This window comes from Impatiens glandulifera, chromosome 1, assembly GCF_907164915.1.
Source record: "Impatiens glandulifera chromosome 1, dImpGla2.1, whole genome shotgun sequence".
Classification (NCBI taxonomy): domain Eukaryota; kingdom Viridiplantae; phylum Streptophyta; class Magnoliopsida; order Ericales; family Balsaminaceae; genus Impatiens; species Impatiens glandulifera.
Genome location: NC_061862.1, coordinates 160,252,413 through 160,274,290, shown reverse-complemented (window position 1 = coordinate 160,274,290; position 21,878 = coordinate 160,252,413). Strand labels below are relative to the sequence as shown.

General features: G+C 24.7%; 3 protein-coding genes across 3 annotated transcripts; 1 reads left to right on the top strand and 2 right to left on the bottom strand.

Annotated features, from left to right (window-relative positions):
• Positions 1–5,913: 5,913 nt before the first annotated feature.
• Positions 5,914–6,435, bottom strand: LOC124913645 (pollen-specific leucine-rich repeat extensin-like protein 3). The gene has a single exon (XM_047454055.1). The coding sequence runs from the start codon at positions 6,433–6,435 to the stop codon at positions 5,914–5,916; it is 522 nt and encodes a 173-aa protein (XP_047310011.1).
• A 6,623-nt stretch (positions 6,436–13,058) lies between these two features.
• On the top strand, positions 13,059–13,816 carry LOC124918694 (cucumber peeling cupredoxin-like). Its single transcript, XM_047458732.1, has 2 exons — positions 13,059–13,261; positions 13,345–13,816. The coding sequence occupies exons 1-2, from the start codon at positions 13,087–13,089 to the stop codon at positions 13,734–13,736; spliced, it is 567 nt and encodes a 188-aa protein (XP_047314688.1). The 5' UTR covers positions 13,059–13,086; the 3' UTR covers positions 13,737–13,816.
• Positions 13,817–20,695: 6,879 nt separating this feature from the next.
• Positions 20,696–21,532, bottom strand: LOC124913635 (early nodulin-75-like). The gene has a single exon (XM_047454045.1). The coding sequence runs from the start codon at positions 21,530–21,532 to the stop codon at positions 20,696–20,698; it is 837 nt and encodes a 278-aa protein (XP_047310001.1).
• Positions 21,533–21,878: the final 346 nt, after the last annotated feature.

Genomic DNA, 21,878 nt, shown 5'->3' with positions numbered 1-21,878 from the left:
TGTATATATAAGATAATAATTCAAATAGTATATTTGATTAAGTGTTTGGTTGTAATTTTTATATAAATAGTGTTTAAAGGTTATATAATTTATATATCAAACTAGGTACAAATCTGTACCTAGTCAAACCATTATAAAATTTTGTTTCCTTACTCTTACTCTTTCTCCCTCTAGTTCCTCATTTTTATTTTTCATATTATATTTAAATTTATTTTTATATTTAAATCTGTTATATTTTAATTTATTTTATATTTTAGTTTTATACTTTATAATTTTATTTTGAATAGGTTGATCTAATGTACATTGATTATTGATTATTGATTGATAGACAAGTATCTTCTATTTTACGAGGATTGGTGTATTGTATTTTAAAAAGATCGAGTTAATGATATAGAGTATGAAAATGTTGGAAAAGAGCCTACATCAAGGTTAGCTCATGCAAGAACTAATGATGTAGAAAAAGAAAAACCGGATAAGAAAAATAAATAATTTGTATTTGGCATGTTATGTTAAATACACTTTTTTTTAATTATACTTTGCTAAATTTATTAACTTTGTTATTAAAGAAAATAATATATGGTGTCAATTTTATTAATTATGTGAGTAGTGTGAGCAACTTGGTTGTTAATCATTTTATTTTATCAACTATAGATATATTTTTGAATGAGCTAAAAGAAAATTATTTATTCCTATAATCATGATTTAATATAGTGGTAAGAAATTTAATTCTTAAAATGAGATCTAAAGAGTTTAAGACTTTCCCACGAACAAATAAGTAAAAAAACTATAGGTGAAAAGCAAAGTTTCAATATTGAACCTGAAAACATCATTTTATAACATAACACAAAATGTGTTCATAAATTTATGGTAACATTATTTTATAACATAACACAAGATGTGTTCACAAATTTATAGTAACATTATTTTACAACCTAACACAAAATGTGTTCACAAATTATAAGCATTACAAGCAATAATAAGAAAAACACATTAATAAAGAGAAATAAAAAAAATTAAGTAAATATTAATTTAACAATTAAATTAAATTTATATAAATATAAAGGGGCAAAAATGTTTTTTACATTTTATACAATATTTTATACTACCAAACCAAACAAAAAATTATAAAATCTATACAATTTATAACCCTCTTATACTTTCAATCAAATGCAAATAACATATATAACTTATACCTCTTAATACCCTTTATAACTTATAATCCATACAATTAATACCTATATAACTAATACCATATAACAAACGCTACCTAAGTGAAAATTAAACTCTCGTAATATTTGTATATCTTAGATCAACTATTTACACTAATACCGTGAAAATAAAAATAATCTCTTTAAGAATATCTAATTATTCACTCCCTATTTACAGTATCACAATTCAAGTTGAGTTACCAACTATTATATAAGTATAATTAAGTCCCTGACATATAATCAACATAATTTTGGAATTTAAAATACAGCCTTCAGAATCACTTGACACTTAATTAACTCTTTAACAAATTTACTTAATTCCTATAACTGTTATTATTTTATTTATATGTAATCATATTTAAGTATAATCATATATTATATATTATTTTCCTTTTAGGCTTATTTTTTTAATAAAGCTCAAACGTAAACAAGTCAAATACTTTTAAGCCCAAACATAAACAAGTCTAAAAAGCTTTTAAGCTGAGCGCTTTGGTTCATGAGTTCTAGTCGTGGACGTAGGACCTCCATTATAGTGAATCTAAGAAACTCAAGTCGTAATAGATCGAGAAAGACCCTATTTCATTTATACTTTTAAAAAAATCGACAGAAAACATAGTTAGTACATGAAAATAAACTTGGATCTATTAGTTTTATTGATTTGTTAAGTAAAAGAAAGAACCACTAAAATCTTCAAACAGTAGGCAGTAAGACAATAAATAATACTAAAATCTTTCGACCACTACTTAAGATTATGAGAAATTGGATTAGCTAGCTAGTTTTAAAAAAATTGACTTAAATCACACCAGAAGATCTAAATGGACTACCTCCAATTTCAAACAATTATAAACAAATAATAAACAAGGATTAGAAACTATTTTTAGAAACTTGAGAAAAGAAACAGACCTTCTGGTCAATATTTTTTAAATATATATTAATTCTTAATTTTATATTAAAAATATTATACTTTTTATTTTATTTTTATATAAATTGAAACATAATTATTTAAAAATCAAATTGTTATAGTTAAGAAACTTTTGTTTAATTATTTTTATTAAATATTATAAATTTGATTTTAATTTTAGTTTTTATTATTTACTTGTTTTATCAAAAAACAAACTTTAATTTTCATGTTAAAATATTTTATATTTTTGGTCTACAAATTGTTTTAATAAAAACATAATTTCATTTTTACAAAACAAATATTAATAACTTATTTTTATTAGAAAGCTATTATTATTTTTTAAGCAATATTTTGTCTTAATAATTTTTAAATAAATATTTTAATAATTTTGAATATCAAAATATTATATTACAAAAATTATATTTTAATCTATTTCATTATTTTAATACATATCTTTTTATGAAAACAATAATTTATTTATATAAGAAATTATTAATTTTTATAAAGTTTTTTAAATATTATATTTTATTTAAATATTTCTTTATTAATTATTTTTAATAAAATTAACTTTCATCATTTTGAAAAATGTCTTAAATTTCACATATATTATTAAGGCAATTATTTAATTTGATACATCTCAGCATAAGTTTAATTTTTTTAAGCTCATTAGTTTTTAAGGTTTTATTTTATTTAGTTAATATTTGTAAGCGTCCAAGATCTAACTAAAATAATTAACTACTTTATTAACTAATTTTAGGAGCACACTGCTAGCAGATATCCAAAATTTTTGTAGTTATAAAACTTTTATGACACTCTGGAAAATAAGTATTTTACTTAATGTGTTTCGAAAATTTTTAATTTTTTTTTTTTATAGATGTCAAAATTTTTTGTATGAACATGCTGAATTAATTTCATCATTTTTGAAGATATAGATTTTAAAATATAAGCTATCAAAGATAGATAGTTAATTTTTCATACGAGCCTTAAAAATAATGATTATTTTTGTTTGTTAAAGTAAACATAATAATATTTTTCAATTTTTTTAAAGTGATTTAGAAGCCTCAATCCATTAAATTTCATTTGGTGTAAACATGAACCAAACAAGACTAGAAATTTTGTAATTTTTGAAATTGGACCTAAGTGAAGTTTGAGGGTCGATATGAACGTAGGTGAATAGTCCAGAGGTTGAAAGAATTTTATTTTATGAATATAAATTAAAATTAAAATGTTTGAGGTCAAATTTGAATATTGAAAATGTCTGTGGATCCAATTGATGGAAGACAGAGTTAAAGGGACTGAAATATTTTAATTTATTTGAATTATCATGTTAAAATTCAAAATAATGAAGCCGAAATTGACAAGAATGGTGAAGAGTCAAAATGAACCATGACAAAAAGTTCAAATGGTTAAAGTCTTTTGTCAATGAAAAACTTGTAAATAAATCGAAAATGTCAATGGTCTAATTTCGGAGATCGACCGCGACGGAGACTTCTTCTTCCTCGAGTAGTGACACAAATACTGACCGCACCTCGACTAGACTTCAGCTAGGAGACCTGCGGAGTCTTCCTTGTCTATGAGTTTGAAGGTTGATTAAATACATTTGCACCACAAATTGGAAGGAAGAACTTTATGGATTCACACATACATTCACTACCAACTCTATTTAACAATCTTAGGCAATTGGTCAAATTAAATAATTATTTTATTTATATAAATAAATAAATATATATTAATATTTTATTTGTAACAACAATCACTATTTGTAAAGGTACTGACCAGGGAAGTCAATCAACACCGTAATCAGTATTTGGGTCAAAATCATTGACGGAAATATATATTTTTTTTATTAATAAGTTAAAAAAAAATATTAGCCAATTTTGACTATTTGAATACATATTACAAATCTTTTATATAGTTTTATATGTTGTCTAATTAAGTTTTTGTTTTTAAAGGTTATTTTATTTAACTAGCGTGCATTGAGAATATATATAAAATAATATTTATTTATAAATATTTTAGATAAAATTAATATTATTTAAAATTTAATTAATTTTAATTAGTTTTAATTTGTAAAAATTAAGTTTAATCTTAAACTTAATATTAACATATAATTTATCTCTTCGACACCCAATTAATCACTTTGACCCTCATCTTGTAACTTACATTTTTCATATGCATTTTTATCCCTTCGGGAAACCACCTAGCAATCTTAGTCGACCTCAATTGATGACACACCTTTTATATCTCGTCAAACTCAACCGTTAATCCTCCAATTGACCCTCATCTTGTGACTCATACTTTTTTCATATGTCTCTAACCCTCGACAAACCACTCACCAATCTTAGTTAACCTCTCTTAAAAATCTTAGTTAACCTCTCTTAAAAAGATAAATTTATTTTTAACTATTTTTTTCAATATAATAATTTCTTTTTATTTAAATATATCACAAATTAAATTTTAAATAAATTGTTATATATATAATATATAATTTTTAAAAATGGTATATATATATATATATATATATATATATATATAATACACCATTATAAAAATAATTAATACAAATAGAATTATTAATATATATATATATATATATATATATATTTAAATATTTATTAGTAAATTATATAGGAGAATACTTATTATGTTGAAATAGTTAAATTAATTTTTTATTTTTAAAATTAATTAATTCTTGAATAGTTAACTATTAAAGATAAAAATGAAAAATAAATATTTTTTTATATAGTTTTAAAAAATGTTATATATATATATATATTCTATTAATGAACCCTTATTATTTTAATATAATTAAATTAAATTTTTATTTTTAAAATTTATTAAATTGTTAATGTTATACATTTCATTTATTAATAATAAAATTCTCATTCGATTCACACGGATAATAATAATAATAATAATAATAATAATAATATGTATTCAACATTTAAATTTTGTTGCTAATAATAAATTAGTGAACTACCTTAATGTAAAATAGTTTTTTTTAAGGATATTAAAATATTTCGAATTAAATTTCATTCAAAGAGTCTTGTCTAAGTCATCAAAATGTTTGAGATTAGATTTCACTAAAAATTCTTAAGTTAAAAGAATAAAATTATTTTCTTTAATAACAAACATATTTTAAACAAATCCCTAAACCAAAAAGATGGTTCCAAATTCAAAACAATATACAGTATAAGGATAAAATTTGAATTGATCATTAGGGTGATTTTCAGCTAATTAAACTTGGGAAATTTGAATTAGTTGGCTTTTGATAAATTAAGACTGGAATGTCTAATATTGAGTAGCTTAAAAAAACTGAAGGTTATACACTAGGTAGCCTTATAAAAGATGGAAGACTAAATTGTGTTTGTTGAAAATGAAACAACTCATCTAGTGTGAGTTTATTTGAAAATAAATGATTAGGGAATTATGAATTTGACTTCAATAAAAGGAACAAAATGACAACATTAGAATGAAAATCATAATTTGATATCTTAAACAAGGTAAAACTTTATTTAGTATATTATTAAATTGTTAATTAATTAATTAATTTAAAATTATTAATTAGTTTTAATAGTGGTTAATTATTTTTTTAATTAAAATTAATAATGAAATTTTGTATAAAGGGAGAGATGTAATTATTTTAATAATAAAACACTTTCAATTCAATTATTTTTCAAAAGTTTAACATCAATAAACCATATTTCCTTCTTAATGTGCCATACATAGATAATTAAAGTACTAAAGTAAAGTTACTATTAGATAGATCTCTCATTTGCTAACTTAACCGGCCTAAGTTGACTTTTAGTAAATAGATGGTGGTGATGGCATAGGCTTCTCTGTAAGTGGCGGTGGAGGCGATGAATGTGGTGTTTTAGGCGATTTATGGGAAGGTGGTTTCACATCAACCGGTGGTGATGGCATAGGCTTCTTTGTGGGTGGCGGTGGAGGCGATGGATGTGGTGTCTTAGGCGATTTATGGGAAGGTGGTTTCACATCAACCGGTGGTGATGGCATAGGCTTCTCTGTGGGTGGTGGAGGAGGCGATGAATGTGGTGTCTTAGGCGATTTATGGGGAGGTGGTTTCACATCAACTGGTGGTTTCCCTTCTTTTGGTGGTGATGGCATAGGTTTCTCTGTGGGTGGTGGTGGAGGCGATGGATGTGGTGTCTTAGGCGATTTATAGGGAGGTGGTTTCCCCTCAACTGGCGGCGATGAATGGTGCGGAGCTGGCATAGGCTTTTGTACGGGCCTACCGCTGACATTGGTGGAGAGAATAATTACCACCAATGATAGGATCAGAAAGAGATTAAAAACAGACTTCATGGTATACTACTCTTAATTTACTATATTGTGCATAAAAACACTCTCTTATATAGAGAAAAATAAAAATCATATTTTACAACCATACAAGACTTATAGGTAAGATTTTAAGAATTTATTTGTATTTGATAAATCCATGGTTTAAGTGATGACATGAAATTTTAAAAAGTATATAAAGAAGTTTGACAAATCACCTGATAATGAATCTAAATAAATGAAGTTATACCCGTAAATCAATCAGACTATATATATATATTTAATACTTTTTAAAAGAAAGTGAAAGATTAAGAAAGATAAAATTTAATACTTTTTTAAAGAAAGTAAAAGGGAGAGAAAAGTGGGGAAAGAAAGATATTTTTTTTTTTTAAAATTTAAGCTATGGACCCCATGGATTTATATATATATATATATAGAGAAATGATTAGGTGAGGGAATTTGGTAAGGGAATTTGGTGAGGGAATGATGTGGCATAATTTTATTCGCTGAAAAAATCAAATAATTTCTCTCTTTTCTCTTTTTCCTCCTACTCTTACATTTTCAACCAATGAAGGTGATGCCACGTCATTCCCTCACCAAATTCCCTCACTCTATCACTCCTCATATATATATGAGATGAGATCTTATTATTTTATATTTAAAATTTAGTATTTACAAATTAATAAATAATTTTAATTTTATTAATTTATACGATTTTATATTAAAAAAAGTTAATTTATATTTATAAATTAATCAAACTATATATTTAAAATAATAAAATTTTATAAATTATAAATAATTTTGATTTAAGATTTTATATAATTTCACATTAAAAAGAGTTAATTTATATTCATAAAATAAATAAATATATTTATTTATTTAAATAAATATAGTATTTGTATAGTACCATTATTTGTAATTATTTTTTAATTAATTTTATATTTAATATATATTTTTTAAAATTGTTAATGTATATACTCAATGTATATATATATATATAATAAAATATAATTAAATAAATAAATAGGAGTTAGAAAATGTTTTTATTATTTGTTAAATCTATATGTATTTTTTAAAATATAAAATATATTAATAATATAGTTATTTTTTAAATAAATATTGTATATTTTGTTTAAGGTTCAAGTCTTTCAAAATTGTATATGAAAAATATTATATTTATCTATTAACTTGATTAGTTAAATTGGATAAACAAAAAAGTTTAACAAGTTATTCTAAATTATAAAAATCGTGTAATTAATATATATTTAATATTTTAATTTAATTAAAGTAAAAAATATCAATAAAATATAGTTTTCTTTTGTTAAATGTGTTTTGAGTATATCAATAAGTTTTAAGTAACGTTGATTAGAAGAAAGTGAAAAAAAGTTGAAAGTATACTAGTTTTAACTAAATTGTTCATTCATAAATTTATTTTTTAAACTTAGTTAAAATTCTATTTTACTCTTTAGAATTTTTTTTTTTATGTTTCAAATATTTATTGAAATTAATACTTCCTCTCATTTTCTAATAATTGTGTTTAGAAAAAATTCACCATTTGTCATATTCTTGAGGCATGTATATATTTGCGGTTATTATACCTTTCACTTTTTTACAATTCTATTCGGACCCAATGCATCATTTGTCATTTTTATAGGCATGTCTAGTACTTGCAATTATTTTAAAATGTCACAAGAGAGAAGATTTGGTCAGTAGATTTTTCTCTAGTTTAATGTGTTATTACGGCATGCATCGTGATATATCGATAAAAAATTGGGCTATATTTGATGGTTCATGTCTAAAAACTTTTGAAGGGCATAACTCAAGTGTTTACTGGGTATCTTATCAATTGAGGAACTCAACTTGTATCTTATGGTAATTTGACAGTATATATCTATCAGGTTTAATTCGTTTTTTTTGGGATCTTTCCCGACATGCCTTTATAAAATGTTGTGTGCCGACGATAATGATTTATTAAATCTTTTCACAATAAAAACTAATAATGCATTGCAACTTTACATCGACACAAAGAGAATATTGTGAATCTGCTAGGTTTCTTCACATTACTTATTGTATATCCTATTATATAATTGACTTATTTTATTCATTGTAGAAAACTATAACAAATAATTATTTACATGCTCTAGTACGATGGATGTGTTTGATTTTGTTCATTTTATCTATATTATAGATAATCTGATATTGTAATCCCGAAAAAACTTTTGTATAAAAATTTTGCGGAAAAACTCGAAATTCGAGAATTTGAACATGATTTACGTTTTAAGAACTTTATTTTTAAATAGAACATTATCTTAAAATATTTTTAATTGTCCTAACAGAATTTTAAAATTAATAAAAACAATTAATTTCGGGTTTGAGTGAAGTGAAGAAGTGAGACATTATTTTGAAGAGTCTAATATACCTTTAAATTATGTTGCTTGAAAACAGACTAATTTTAAGATAGTCCTTCACCAACTAATAATAGATTAGTTAACTCATTAAGGTAGTAAAGATATCAAAATATTTCGGATTGAATTCCATTCATAAAAGGTGTCTTGCCTAAGTTATCAAAATGTATGAGATTAGATTCCACTAAAAACTCTTTAAGTTAAAAAAATAAAACAATTTTCTTTAATAACAAACATAATTTAAGCAAATTCCTAAACCAACTGTTGATTCCAAATTCAAAACAATATATAAGGATAAATTTTGAATGGATCATTAGGGTGGTAGCTAATTAAACTTAGGACATTGGGATTAGTTGGGTTTTAATAAATTGAGATTGGAATGTCTAATATTTAGTAGCTTAAAAAAATGGAAGGTCTACATTGGGTAGCCTTAAAAAAATGGAAGACTAAATTGGGCTTGCTAAAAATGAAATGGCTCATATGGTGTGAGGGGAATTAAGAATTTGACTTCAATAAAAGAGGATAAAATGATAGCATTATGACATTGACTTTTCTGTGGGTGGCGGTGGAGGCGATGGATATGGTGTTTTAGGCAATTTATGGGGAGGTGGTTTCACATCAAATGGTTTCCTTCTTCTTCTGGCGGTAATGACATAGGTTTCTCTGTGGATGGTGGTGTCTTAGTATTCAAATAAAAAAAATATAAAACACTCATTTCACATATTATTTACTTCGATAAAATAATTTATCTTATCACATATTTTTTCCAAATGAACATTTTATCTCGTGACCTTACACTTTCACTTTGGTCAATCAAATATTTAATTTAGGGACGTTTGGTTCAAATAAGAGAATCGAAATAAGAATGAGATTGATAGATATGTGGGATGAGAATGAATATGATTTATAGAAGTGTAGTGTTTGGTTATGAGTATTAATCATTCCCAATCTCATTGATATTGATAGTTTTGAATATTTACATTCCATTAATAATGTTTAGATTTATTAGAGATAAATTATTAATATTATTTTGTAATTGAATTAGATTAATATTTTTTATTATTATATTTTATTTAATTAAAAATATATAATATTATTATTTTTATATTATAATTGTTTAAAATATTGAGATGTGTCCTAATATAATAAAATATAAACATTTAATATTTTATTATATTAATTATATATATATATATATATATATATTATTATGAGTATATATAAAAAATAGTTGAATATTAAATTTTATTTATTTATAATATATCAAAATATTATATATTAATAATTAATCAAATTAAATATAATATTTTACTTAATAATATATATTATAATATTGCATAATATTTTTAATAACATTTTTTATTAAAATATTTTATATTTAACTTTTTAAATATTTTTTAAAAATTTATTTTATATAAAATTGTCATTTTATTTTTAAGTTTTTATATTTTAATTGATTTATTATAATTTTATTATTAATATAAAATATATAAATTAATTATATAAAAATAATTTTATTATTATTAGTTATTATAATTATAATAAAAAAATTTATTTTATTTTATTCATTATATTTTATTTTAAATAATTTCTCAATATTATTTAAATAATTGAAATAATTTAATTTAATAAATAAATTTAAAAAATTATTATTATTTTAATTATAAAAGAACATCTAGTATAATTATAAAAGAAAAAATATATATAATATTATAAATATAATTATGAGAGAACGTGAGAGAGTGGACATCATGGGAGAAAAAATTCATTACAAGGGAATGAGATTTATTCTTCCCAATTTAGAGATGAATGATATTTATTCCTCCCAATTTAGAGAGAAATTGATGATTCCTGTATCCGTAAATCAAATCATCAACAAAACACTTCATCTTATATTTTTTAACATTTAATATTATGACATCACACTTGAATCAATCAAATATTTAATTCATATTTTTTTAACCACTTTCAATCAATATCGGTTTATTATCTCTCGACAAACTACATGTCAATCACACTTGGTTAAAAGGTTGTACTTATTTTGTTAGGTTGCAAATTGGAAACATACATATAGCATTTTTATTTTTAAACATTTGAAGTTTATGGGCGGGTCTACCCCCAATCCGACACAAGTATCCATTTATTCTCACATATATATCCAAATTAACTATAGCTCTCGACACGGCAATCCGGACACTTTGAAAATTAAACATCATTATATATATATATATATATATATATTAGTTAATTAAAAAGTTGAACTTATATTGTTAAAATATCTCACGTTTATCAAATTTGGTGTTGAATTTAAAATATAAAGTCTTATTAGCCTAGTTGGTTAAAAGGTTGCACTTGTTTTGTTATGTTGCAAGTTTGAAATATACATATAGCATTTTTTATTTTATTTTTAACTGTTTGAAGTTTATGAGCGGGTCAACCCATAATCCGACCCAAGTATCTATTTACTCTCACGTATATATATATCCAAATTAACCACATCACTCGACCCGGAAATTCGTACACTTTGAAAATTAAGCATCATATTATATATATATATATATTTAAAAAATTGAACTTATACAATTAAAACGTCTCACGTTCATCAAATTTGGTGTTGATTTTTAAAATATAAAGTCTTATTAACCTAGTTGGTTAAAGGGTTGTACTTGTTTTGTTAGGTTACAAGTTCGAAACATACATATAGTATTTTTAATTTTATTTTTAATCGTTTGAAGTTTATGGGTAAGTTCACCCACAATTCGACCCAAATATTTATTTACTCTCACATATATATCCAAATTAACCACATTTCACCACACGACAATAAATCAAATATTTGATTGATATTTTTTAACCTTTTTAATTGATACCGGGCTATTATATATCCTTCGACAAACCACGTGTCATTCACACTTGGTTAAAGGGTTGTACTTATTTTGTTAGGTTGTAAGTTCGAAACATACATATATCATTTTTTTAACCGTTTGAAGTTTATGGGCGGATCAACCCATAATTCGACCCAAAAATCCATTTACTCTCACATATATATTCAAATTAATCACGGCTCTCGACCCGGCAATCCGAACACATTGAAAATTAAGGATCATTAATTATACATATATATATATTAGTTAGTTAAAATGATGAATTTATATTGTTAAAATATTATACGTTCATCAAATTTGGTGTTAAATTTAAAATATTAAGTCTTATTAGCCTAGTTGGTTAAAAGGTTATAAGTGTTTTGTTAGGTCGTAAGTTCGAAACATACATATAGCATTTTTAATTTTATTTTTAACCGTTTGAAGTTTATGAGCGGGTCAACCCACAATCCGACCTTAGTATCCATTTATTCTCTCATATATATTCAAATTAATCACAACTCTCAACCCGACAATCCGAACACTTTGAAAATTAAGTCTTATTTTTAACTGTTTGAAGTTTATGAGCGGACACTTTGAAAATTAAACATCATTATATATATATATATATATATATATATATATATATATATATATATATATATATATATATATATATTAGTTAATTAAAAAGTTGAACTTATATTGTTAAAATATCTCACGTTTATCAAATTTGGTGTTGAATTTAAAATATAAAGTCTTATTAGCCTAGTTGGTTAAAAGGTTGCACTTGTTTTGTTATGTTGCAAGTTTGAAATATACATATAGCATTTTTTATTTTATTTTTAACTGTTTGAAGTTTATGAGCGGGTCAACCCATAATCCGACCCAAGTATCTATTTACTCTCACGTATATATATATCCAAATTAACCACATCACTCGACCCAGAAATTCGGACACTTTGAAAATTAAGCATCATATTATATATTAGTTAGTTATAAAGTTAAACTTTTATTGTTAAAATTATGTTATAAGTTCGAAACATACCTATAATATTTTTATTTTTATTTTAACCGTATTATATATATATATATATTTGATATTTTTAGTTTATGTTTATAATAAATACATAAAGTTAAACTATTTTCTTTTTTGAGTTGAAAAAAAAATAGAAGAAAGAGATGTAAAGGTGGTGGAAAAATTGAATTCAACAACATACAACTTTGAATGGGTCATATTCATCCACCCATGGAAAATTCCAAATTTTATTAACGCGTTAGGTGCCTATTAAATTTAAAAAAGAATATATAAATAGCCCATTAGTTTCATCAAACACAAACAAAATCATAACATTTGTAATCATCCATATTGCCAAAGAGATAAGTAAAGAGAGAATAGACATATATACAAAATGGCAAGATTATCAACAATAGTCGTTTTTGTTGTAGCAGCTGCTATTATTCATTCCGCGGCGGCACAAACATCTCACATTGTCGGAGATGGATTTGGTTGGAACGTGCCGACTACTACTACCCTCTACCCTACATGGGCTTCCGGCAAGACTTTCACCGTTGGAGACACCCTTGGTAATTAACTCATTTATTTATTTTTCTTATAAAACGCGTGTAATCTTATTATTCGACTAATGTTATTTATACGACGAATGCAGTTTTTAACTTTATGGCTGGTCGACATGATGTGGTTCAAGTACCCAAGGCCTCATACGATGACTGTTCCGACGACAATGCTATTGGCAACGTAATCACCGTGAGCCCCGCAAACGTAAGACTAAACACTAGTGGTGAAGTTTATTTCATTTGCAACGTAGGCACACACTGCAACGGTGGACAAAAGCTTACCATAACTGTCTCCCCGGCTACAACCGCTCCCACTACACCGACCATCCCCGGTTCTCCTCCGACCACCACCGGTTCTCCTCCTCCTCCGGTCGTTACAACTACCCCAATGGTGCCGCCTCCTTCTCCTAGCTCCTCAACCGCAGTCTTTGCTAGCGGATTTCTCACTTTATTGGCCATCTTTGTAGGCTGCTACTTGCATTAGATAAGATAAAAATTACTTCCATATGCTTTATTGAGTTTTTGAATTTTTAGTTTATCGGTTTTGGCTTGTATACTATATATTTAATAAAAATTGACATTCATTTTTATATTATTTCTATGTGCACTTAAATGATAGATATATATATCTCAAATATTATTTAATTAATAAACTCATTTAAATCAAGAAATTTGTTTTAAAAACCCACATTAAAAATTAAAAGAAAAATGATCACAACGGGAAGGGTGCCAGAAAATTAAGTGTATATTATTTTTTTAATTAAAAAAATACTAGTATAACAATCCTAAGTGATGACTTTTACTTTCATTAAAAAGGTTTTTTTTTTTAATTTTTTTTATCAGAATTGAACTCGTGATATTTTAATGTCTTGGATCAAATATTTACACTATCATACCGTAATACTGTAACGAGTTTAGTAAAAATTGAACTCGTGATATTTTAATGTCTTATATCGATACAATTGTAGTTAGAAATTTGAGAAAATGAAAATAATCTCTTTAGGAATATCTAATTATTCACTCACTATTTACCATATCACAATTCAAGTTGAGTTACCAACTATTATATCTCTTATAAAATGAAAATAAAACCTTCAAAATTACTTAACACTTAATTAACTCTCTAACAAATTTACTTAAATCCTTTAACAATATTTAGAAATAACATATCTTATTATTTTATTTATACGTAATCATATCTAAGTATAATCATATATTATATATTATTTTCTTTTTAGGCCAACATCATTATTTTTTTTTAATAAAGCTCAAAGGTAAACAAGTCAAATACTTTTACCCCAAACATATATAAGCCTAAAAAGCTTTTAAGCAGGGCGCTTTGGTTCATGAGTTCTAGTCGGGGACGTAGGACCTCCATTATATTGAATATAAGAAACTCAAGTCGCAATATATCGAGAAAGACCCTATTTTGTTTACTTTTTAAAAAACGATAGCCAACATAGTTAGTACATGAAAATAAACTTGGATCTATTAGTTTGTTAAGCAAAAGAAATAACCGCTAAAATCTTCCAACAGTAGCCCGTAAGACAATAGTCTTTCGACCTCTACTTGGTTTTACTTTGAAAAAAACTGAACTTAAGATTATGCGAAATTGGATTAGAAGATCTAAATGGACAATCTCCAATTTCAAACAACATAAACAAATAATAAACAAGGATTAGAAACTATTTTTAGAAAATTGAGAAAAGAAATCAGACCTTCTGGTCAATATTTTTAAATATATATTAATTCTTAATTTTAGATTAAAATAATTATACTTTTTATTTTATTTTTATATAAATTGAAACATAGTTATTTAAAAATTAAATTGTTATAGATAAGAAACTTTTATAGAATTATTTTTATTAAATCTTTGTAGGCTACTTGTATTTGATAAGATAAAAATTACTTAAGTTTTGAATTTTTAGTTTCTCGGTTTTGTCTTGTATTATTCTTGGTTCCTATATATTTAATAAAAATTTACATTCTTTTTTACCATATATCTAATGCAATTAAATGATATATATTTGAAATATTATTTAAGCAAACTCATTAAATCAAGAAATTTATTTTAAAAACCTCCATTAATAATTAATATAAAATCTTCAATACCGAAGATTCAAATAAGGTTTGTCCATACAAGAGAATCAAATTATCCAACTTAATTAAAAGCTCATAAAGTCACAATTGAAGTGGAAACAGAGATGACAATGAGACAGTTCAGGGCGGATAATATATTTACCATTTCCATTTCATTTTTATTTTAAGGAATTTTTTAATACCATCCCCGTCCTGTTTGGTTTTAATCGATTTCGGGTAATTCCCACGAGACACCGTTAATAAAATATTTTTTAAAAAATGTATAAAATAATATTAAATAAACGAATTTTTTAATATAATATAAATTATAATATATTGAAATTTTATTATTATAAATAAATAAATTTATAATTTTTATAAAATATAGTGAATACATAAATATATTTGTAATTTAATATATTTAATAGTGTTCGGGCATAATCAGGGCGGAGCGGGGGACATAAATACCATCCCCGCCCATCTTTGTTCGGTTTCGAGGAAAAACCATCCCAAACGAGACAATTCTGTTTGATTTTTGCGAGACGGTTTCAAATTATCATTCTTAAATGAAAGGGTATCAGAAAAATAGATGCATATTATTTTTTAATTAAAAAAATTAGTACAACACCCCTATTTATGATACCGTAAGTGAAAATTAAACTCGTAATATTAATATCTCTTCGTAATATTGGTATCTCTTAGATCAACTATTTCCACTGATACCGTGAAAATAAAAATAATTTCTTTAAGAATATCTAATTATTCACTCACTATTTACAGTATCACAATTAAGTTGAGTTACCAACTATTATATAAGTATAATTAAGTCCCTGACATATAATCAACATAATTTTGGAATTAAAAATACAGCCTTCAGAATCACTTGACACTTAATTAACTCTTTAACAAATTTACTTAATTCCTACAACTGTTATTATTTTATTTATATATAATCATATTTAAGTATAATCATATATTATATATTATTTTCCTTTTAGGCTCATTATTATTTTTTAATAAAGCAAAAAACGTAAACAAGTCAATTACTTTTAAGCCCAAACATAAACAAGCCTAAAAAGCTTTTAAGCTGGGCGCTTTGGTTCATGAGTTCTAGTCGTCAACGTAGGACCTCCATTATAGTGAATTTAAGAAACTCAAGTCGTAATAGATCGAGAAAGACCCTATTTCGTTTATACTTTTAAAAAAATCAACAGAAAACATAGTTAGTACATGAAAATAAAATTGGATCTATTAGTTTTATTGGTTTGTTAAGTAAAAGAAAGAACCACTAAAATCTTCAAACAGTAGCCAGTAAGACAATAAATAATACTAAAATCTTTCGACCACTACTTAAGATTATGCGAAATTGGATTAGCTAGCTAGTTTTAAAAAAATTGACTTAAATCACACCAGAAGATCTAAATGGACTACCTCCAATTTCAAACAATTATAAACAAATAATAAACAAGGATTAGAAACTATTTTTAGAAACTTGAGAAAAGAAACAGACCTTCTGGTCAATATTTTTTAAATATATATTAATTCTTAATTTTATATTAAAAATATTATACTTTTTATTTTATTTTTATATAAATTGAAACATAATTATTTAAAAATCAAATTGTTATAGTTAAGAAACTTTTGTTTAATTATTTTTATTAAATATTTTAAATTTGATTTTAATTTTAGTTTTTATTATTTACTTGTTTTATCAAAAAAAACTTTAATTTTCATGTTAAAAAAATATTTTATTTTTTTGGTCTATAAATTGTTTTAATAAAAACATAATTTCTTTTTTACAAAACAAATATTAATAACTTATTTTTATTAGAAAGCTATTATTATTTTTTAAGCAATATTTTGTCTTAATAATTTTTAAATAAATATTTTAATAATTTTGAATATCAAAATATTATATTACAAAAATTATATTTTAATCTATTTCATTATTTTAATACATAACTTTTTATGAAAATAATAATTTATTTATATAAGAAATTATTAATTTTTATAAAGTTTTTTAAATATTATATTTTATTTAAATATTTCTTTATTAATTATTTTTAATAAAATTAACTTTCATCATTTTGAAAAATGTCTTAAATTTCACATATATTATTAAGGCAATTATTTAATTTGATACATCTCAAAATAAGTTTAATTTTTTTAAGCTCATTAATTTTTAAGGTTTTATTTTATTTAGTTAATATTTGTAAGCGTCCAATATCTAACTAAAATAATTAACTACTCTATTAACTAATTTTAGGAACACACTGCTAGTTGTGTTTGAAATTTTTGAAGTTATAAAACTTTGGTTATGACACTCTCGAAAATAATTGTTTTTCTGAATGTGTCTCGAATTTTTTTTTTTTTTTTTTTTTAGATGTCAAAAATATTTGTATGAACATGCTGAATTAATTTCATCATTTTTTAAGATATAGATTTTAAAATATAAGTTATCAAAGATAGAGAGTTTTTCAAACAAGCCTTAAAAATAATGATTTTTTTTGTTTGTTAAAGTAAACATAATAATATTTTTCAATTTTTTTAAAGTGATTTAGAAGCCTCAATCCATTAAAATTCATTTGGTGTAAACCTGAAACAAACAAGACTAGAAATTTTGTAATTTTTGAAATGGACCTAAGTGAAGTTTGAGGGTCGATATGAACGTAGGTGAATAGTCGAGGGGTTGAAAGAATTTTATTTTATGAATATAAATTAAAATTAAAATGTTTGAGGTCAAATTTGAATATTGAAAATGTCTGTGGATCCAATTGATGGAAGACAGAGTTAAAGGGACTGAAATATTTTAATTTATTTGAATTATCATGTTAAAATTCAAAATAATGAAGCCGAAATTGACAAGAATGATGAAGAGTCAAAATGAACCATGACAAAAAGTTCAAATGGTTAAAGTCTTTTGTCAATGAAAAACTTGTAAATAAATCGAAAATGTCAATGGTCTAATTTCGGAGATCGGCCGCGACGGAGACTTCTTCTTCCTCGAGTAGTGACACAAATACTGACCGCACCTCGACTAGACTTCAGCTAGGCGACCTCCGGAGTCTTCCTTGTCTATGAGTTTGAAGGTTGATTAAATACTTTTGCACCACAAATTGGAAGGAAGAACTTTATGGATTCACACATACATTCACTACCAACTCTATTTAACAATCTTAGGCAATTGGTCAAATTAAATAATTATTTTATTTAATAAATAAATAAATATATATTAATATTTTATTTGTAACAACAATCACTATTTGTAAAGGTACTGACCAGGGAAGTCAATCAACACCGTAATCAGTATTTGGGTCAAAATCATTGACGGAAATATATATTTTTTTTTATTAATAAGTTTAAAAAAAATATTAGCCAATTTTGACTATTTGAATACATATTACAAATCTTTTATATAGTTTTATATGTTGTCTAATTAAGTTTTTGTTTTTAAAGGTTATTTTATTTAACTAGCGTGCATTGTGCATTGAGAATATATATAAAATAATATTTATTTATAAATATTTTAGATAAAATTAATATTATTTAAAATTTAATTAATTTTAATTAGTTTTAATTTGTAAAAATTAAGTTTAATCTTAAACTTAATATTAACATATAATTTATCTCTTCGACACCCAATTAATCACTCAATTGACCCTCTCTCATATTGTAACTTACATTTTTCATATGCATTTTTATCCCTTCGGCAAACCACCTAGCAATCTTAGTCGATCTCAATTGATGACACACCTTTTATATCTCGTCAAACTCAACCGCTAATCCTCCAATTGACCCTCATCTTGTGACTCATACTTTTTTCATATGTCTCTAACCCTCGACAAACCACTCACCAATCTTAGTTAATCTCTCTTAAAAATCTTAGTTAACCTCTCTTAAAAATATAAATTTATTTTTAACTATTTTTTTAAGTATAATAATTTCTTTTTATTTAAATATATCACAAATTAAATTTTAAATAAATTGTTATATATATAATATATAATTTTTAAAAATGGTATATATATATATATATATATATATATATATATATATATATATATATATATATATATATATATATATATATATATATATATATATATATATATATAATACAGCATTATAAAAATAATTAATACAAATAGAATTATTAATATATATATATATATTTAAATATTTATTAGTAAATTATATAGGAGAATACTTATTATGTTGAAATAGTTAAATTAATTTTTTATTTTTAAAATTAATTAATTCTTGAATAGTTAACTATTAAAGATAAAAATGAAAAATAAATATTTTTTTATATAGTTTTAAAAAATGTTATATATATATATATATATATTCTATTAATGAACCTTTATTATTTTAATATAATTAAATTAAAATTTTATTTTTAAAATTTATTAAATTGTTAATGTTATACATTTCATTTATTAATAATAAAATTCTCATTCGATTCACACGGATAAAAATAATAATAATAATATGTATTCAACATTTAAATTTTGTTGCTAATAATAAATTAGTGAACTACCTTAATGTAAAATAGTTTTTTTTAAGGATATCAAAATGTTTCGAATTAAATCTCATTCAAAGAGTCTTGTCTAAGTCATCAAAATGTTTGAGATTAGATTTTACTAAAAATTCTTAAGTTAAAAGAATAAAATTATTTTCTTTAATAACAAACATATTTTAAACAAATCCCTAAACCAAAAGATGGTTCCAAATTCAAAACAATATACAGTATAAGGATAAAATTTGAATTGATCATTAGGGTGATTTTCAGCTAATTAAACTTGGGAAATTTGAATTAGTTGGCTTTTGATAAATTAAGACTGGAATGTCTAATATTGAGTAGCTTAAAAAAAACTGAAGGTTATACACTAGGTAGCCTTATAAAAGATGGAAGACTAAATTGTGTTTGTTGAAAATGAAACAACTCATCTAGTGTGAGTTTATTTGAAAATAAATGATTAGGGAATTATGAATTTGACTTCAATAAAAGGAACAAAATGACAACATTAGAATGAAAATCATAATTTGATATTTTAAACAAGGTGAAACTTTATTCAGTATATTATTAAATTTTTAATTAATTAATTAATTTAAAATTATTAATTAGTTTTAATAGTTGTTAGTTATTTTTTTAATTAAAGTTAATAATGAAATTTTGTATAAAGGGAGAGACGTAATTATTTCAATAATAAAACACTTTCAATTCAATTATTTTTTAAAAGTTTAACATCAATAAACCATATTTCCTTCTTAATGTGCCGTACATAGATAATTAAAGTACTAAAATAAAGTTACTATTAGATAGATCTCTCATTTGCTAACTTAACCGGCCTAAGTTGACTTTTAGTAAATAGATGGTGGTGATGGCATAGGCTTCTCTGTAAGTGGCGGTGGAGGCGATGGATGTGGTGTCTTAGGCGATTTATGGGAAGGTGGTTTCACATCAACCGGTGGTGATGGCATAGGCTTCTCTGTGGGTGGCGATGGAGGCGATGGATGTGGTGTCTTAGGCGATTTATGAGAAGGTGGTTTCACATCAACCGGTGGTGATGGCATAGGCTTCTCTGTGGGTGGCGGAGGAGGCGATGAATGTGGTGTCTTAGGCGATTTATGGGGAGGTGGTTTCACATCAACTGGTGGTTTCCCTTCTTTTGGTGGTGATGGCATAGATTTCTCTGTGGGTGGTGGTGGAGGCGATGAATGTGGTGTCTTAGGCGATTTATGGGAAGGTGGTTTCACATCAACCGGTGGTGATGGCATAGGCTTCTCTGTGGGTGGCGGTGGAGGCGATGGATGTGGTGTCTTAGGCGATTTATGGGAAGGTGGTTTCACATCAACCGGTGGTGATGGCATAGGCTTCTCTGTGGGTGGCGGAGGAGGCGATGAATGTGGTGTCTTAGGCGATTTATGGGGAGGTGGTTTCACATCAACTGGTGGTTTCCCTTCTTTTGGTGGTGATGGCATAGGTTTCTCTGTGGGTGGTGGTGGAGGCGATGAATGTGGTGTCTTAGGCGATTTATAGGGAGGTGATTTCACATCAACAGGTGGTTTCCCCTCAACTGGCGGTGATGAATGGTGCGGAGCTGGCATAGGCTTTTGTACGGGCCTACCGCTGACATTGGTGGAGAGAATAATTACCACCAATGATAGGATCAGTAAGAGATTAAAAACAGACTTCATGGTATACTACTCTTAATTTACTCCTTAAGAATACTCTCTTATATAGAGAAAAATAAAGATTATATTTTACAACCATACAAGACCTATAGGTAAGATTTTAAGAATTTGTTTGTATTTGATAAATCCATGGTTTAAGTGATGACATAATATTTTAAAAAGTATATAAAGAAGTTTGACAAATCACCTGATAATGAATCTAAATAAATGAAGTTATACCCGTAAATCAGACTATATATATATTTAATACTTTTTAAAAGAAAGTGAAAGATTAAGAAAGATAAAATTTAATACTTTTTTAAAGAAAGTAAAAGGGAGAGAAAAGTGGGGATAGAAATATATATATTTT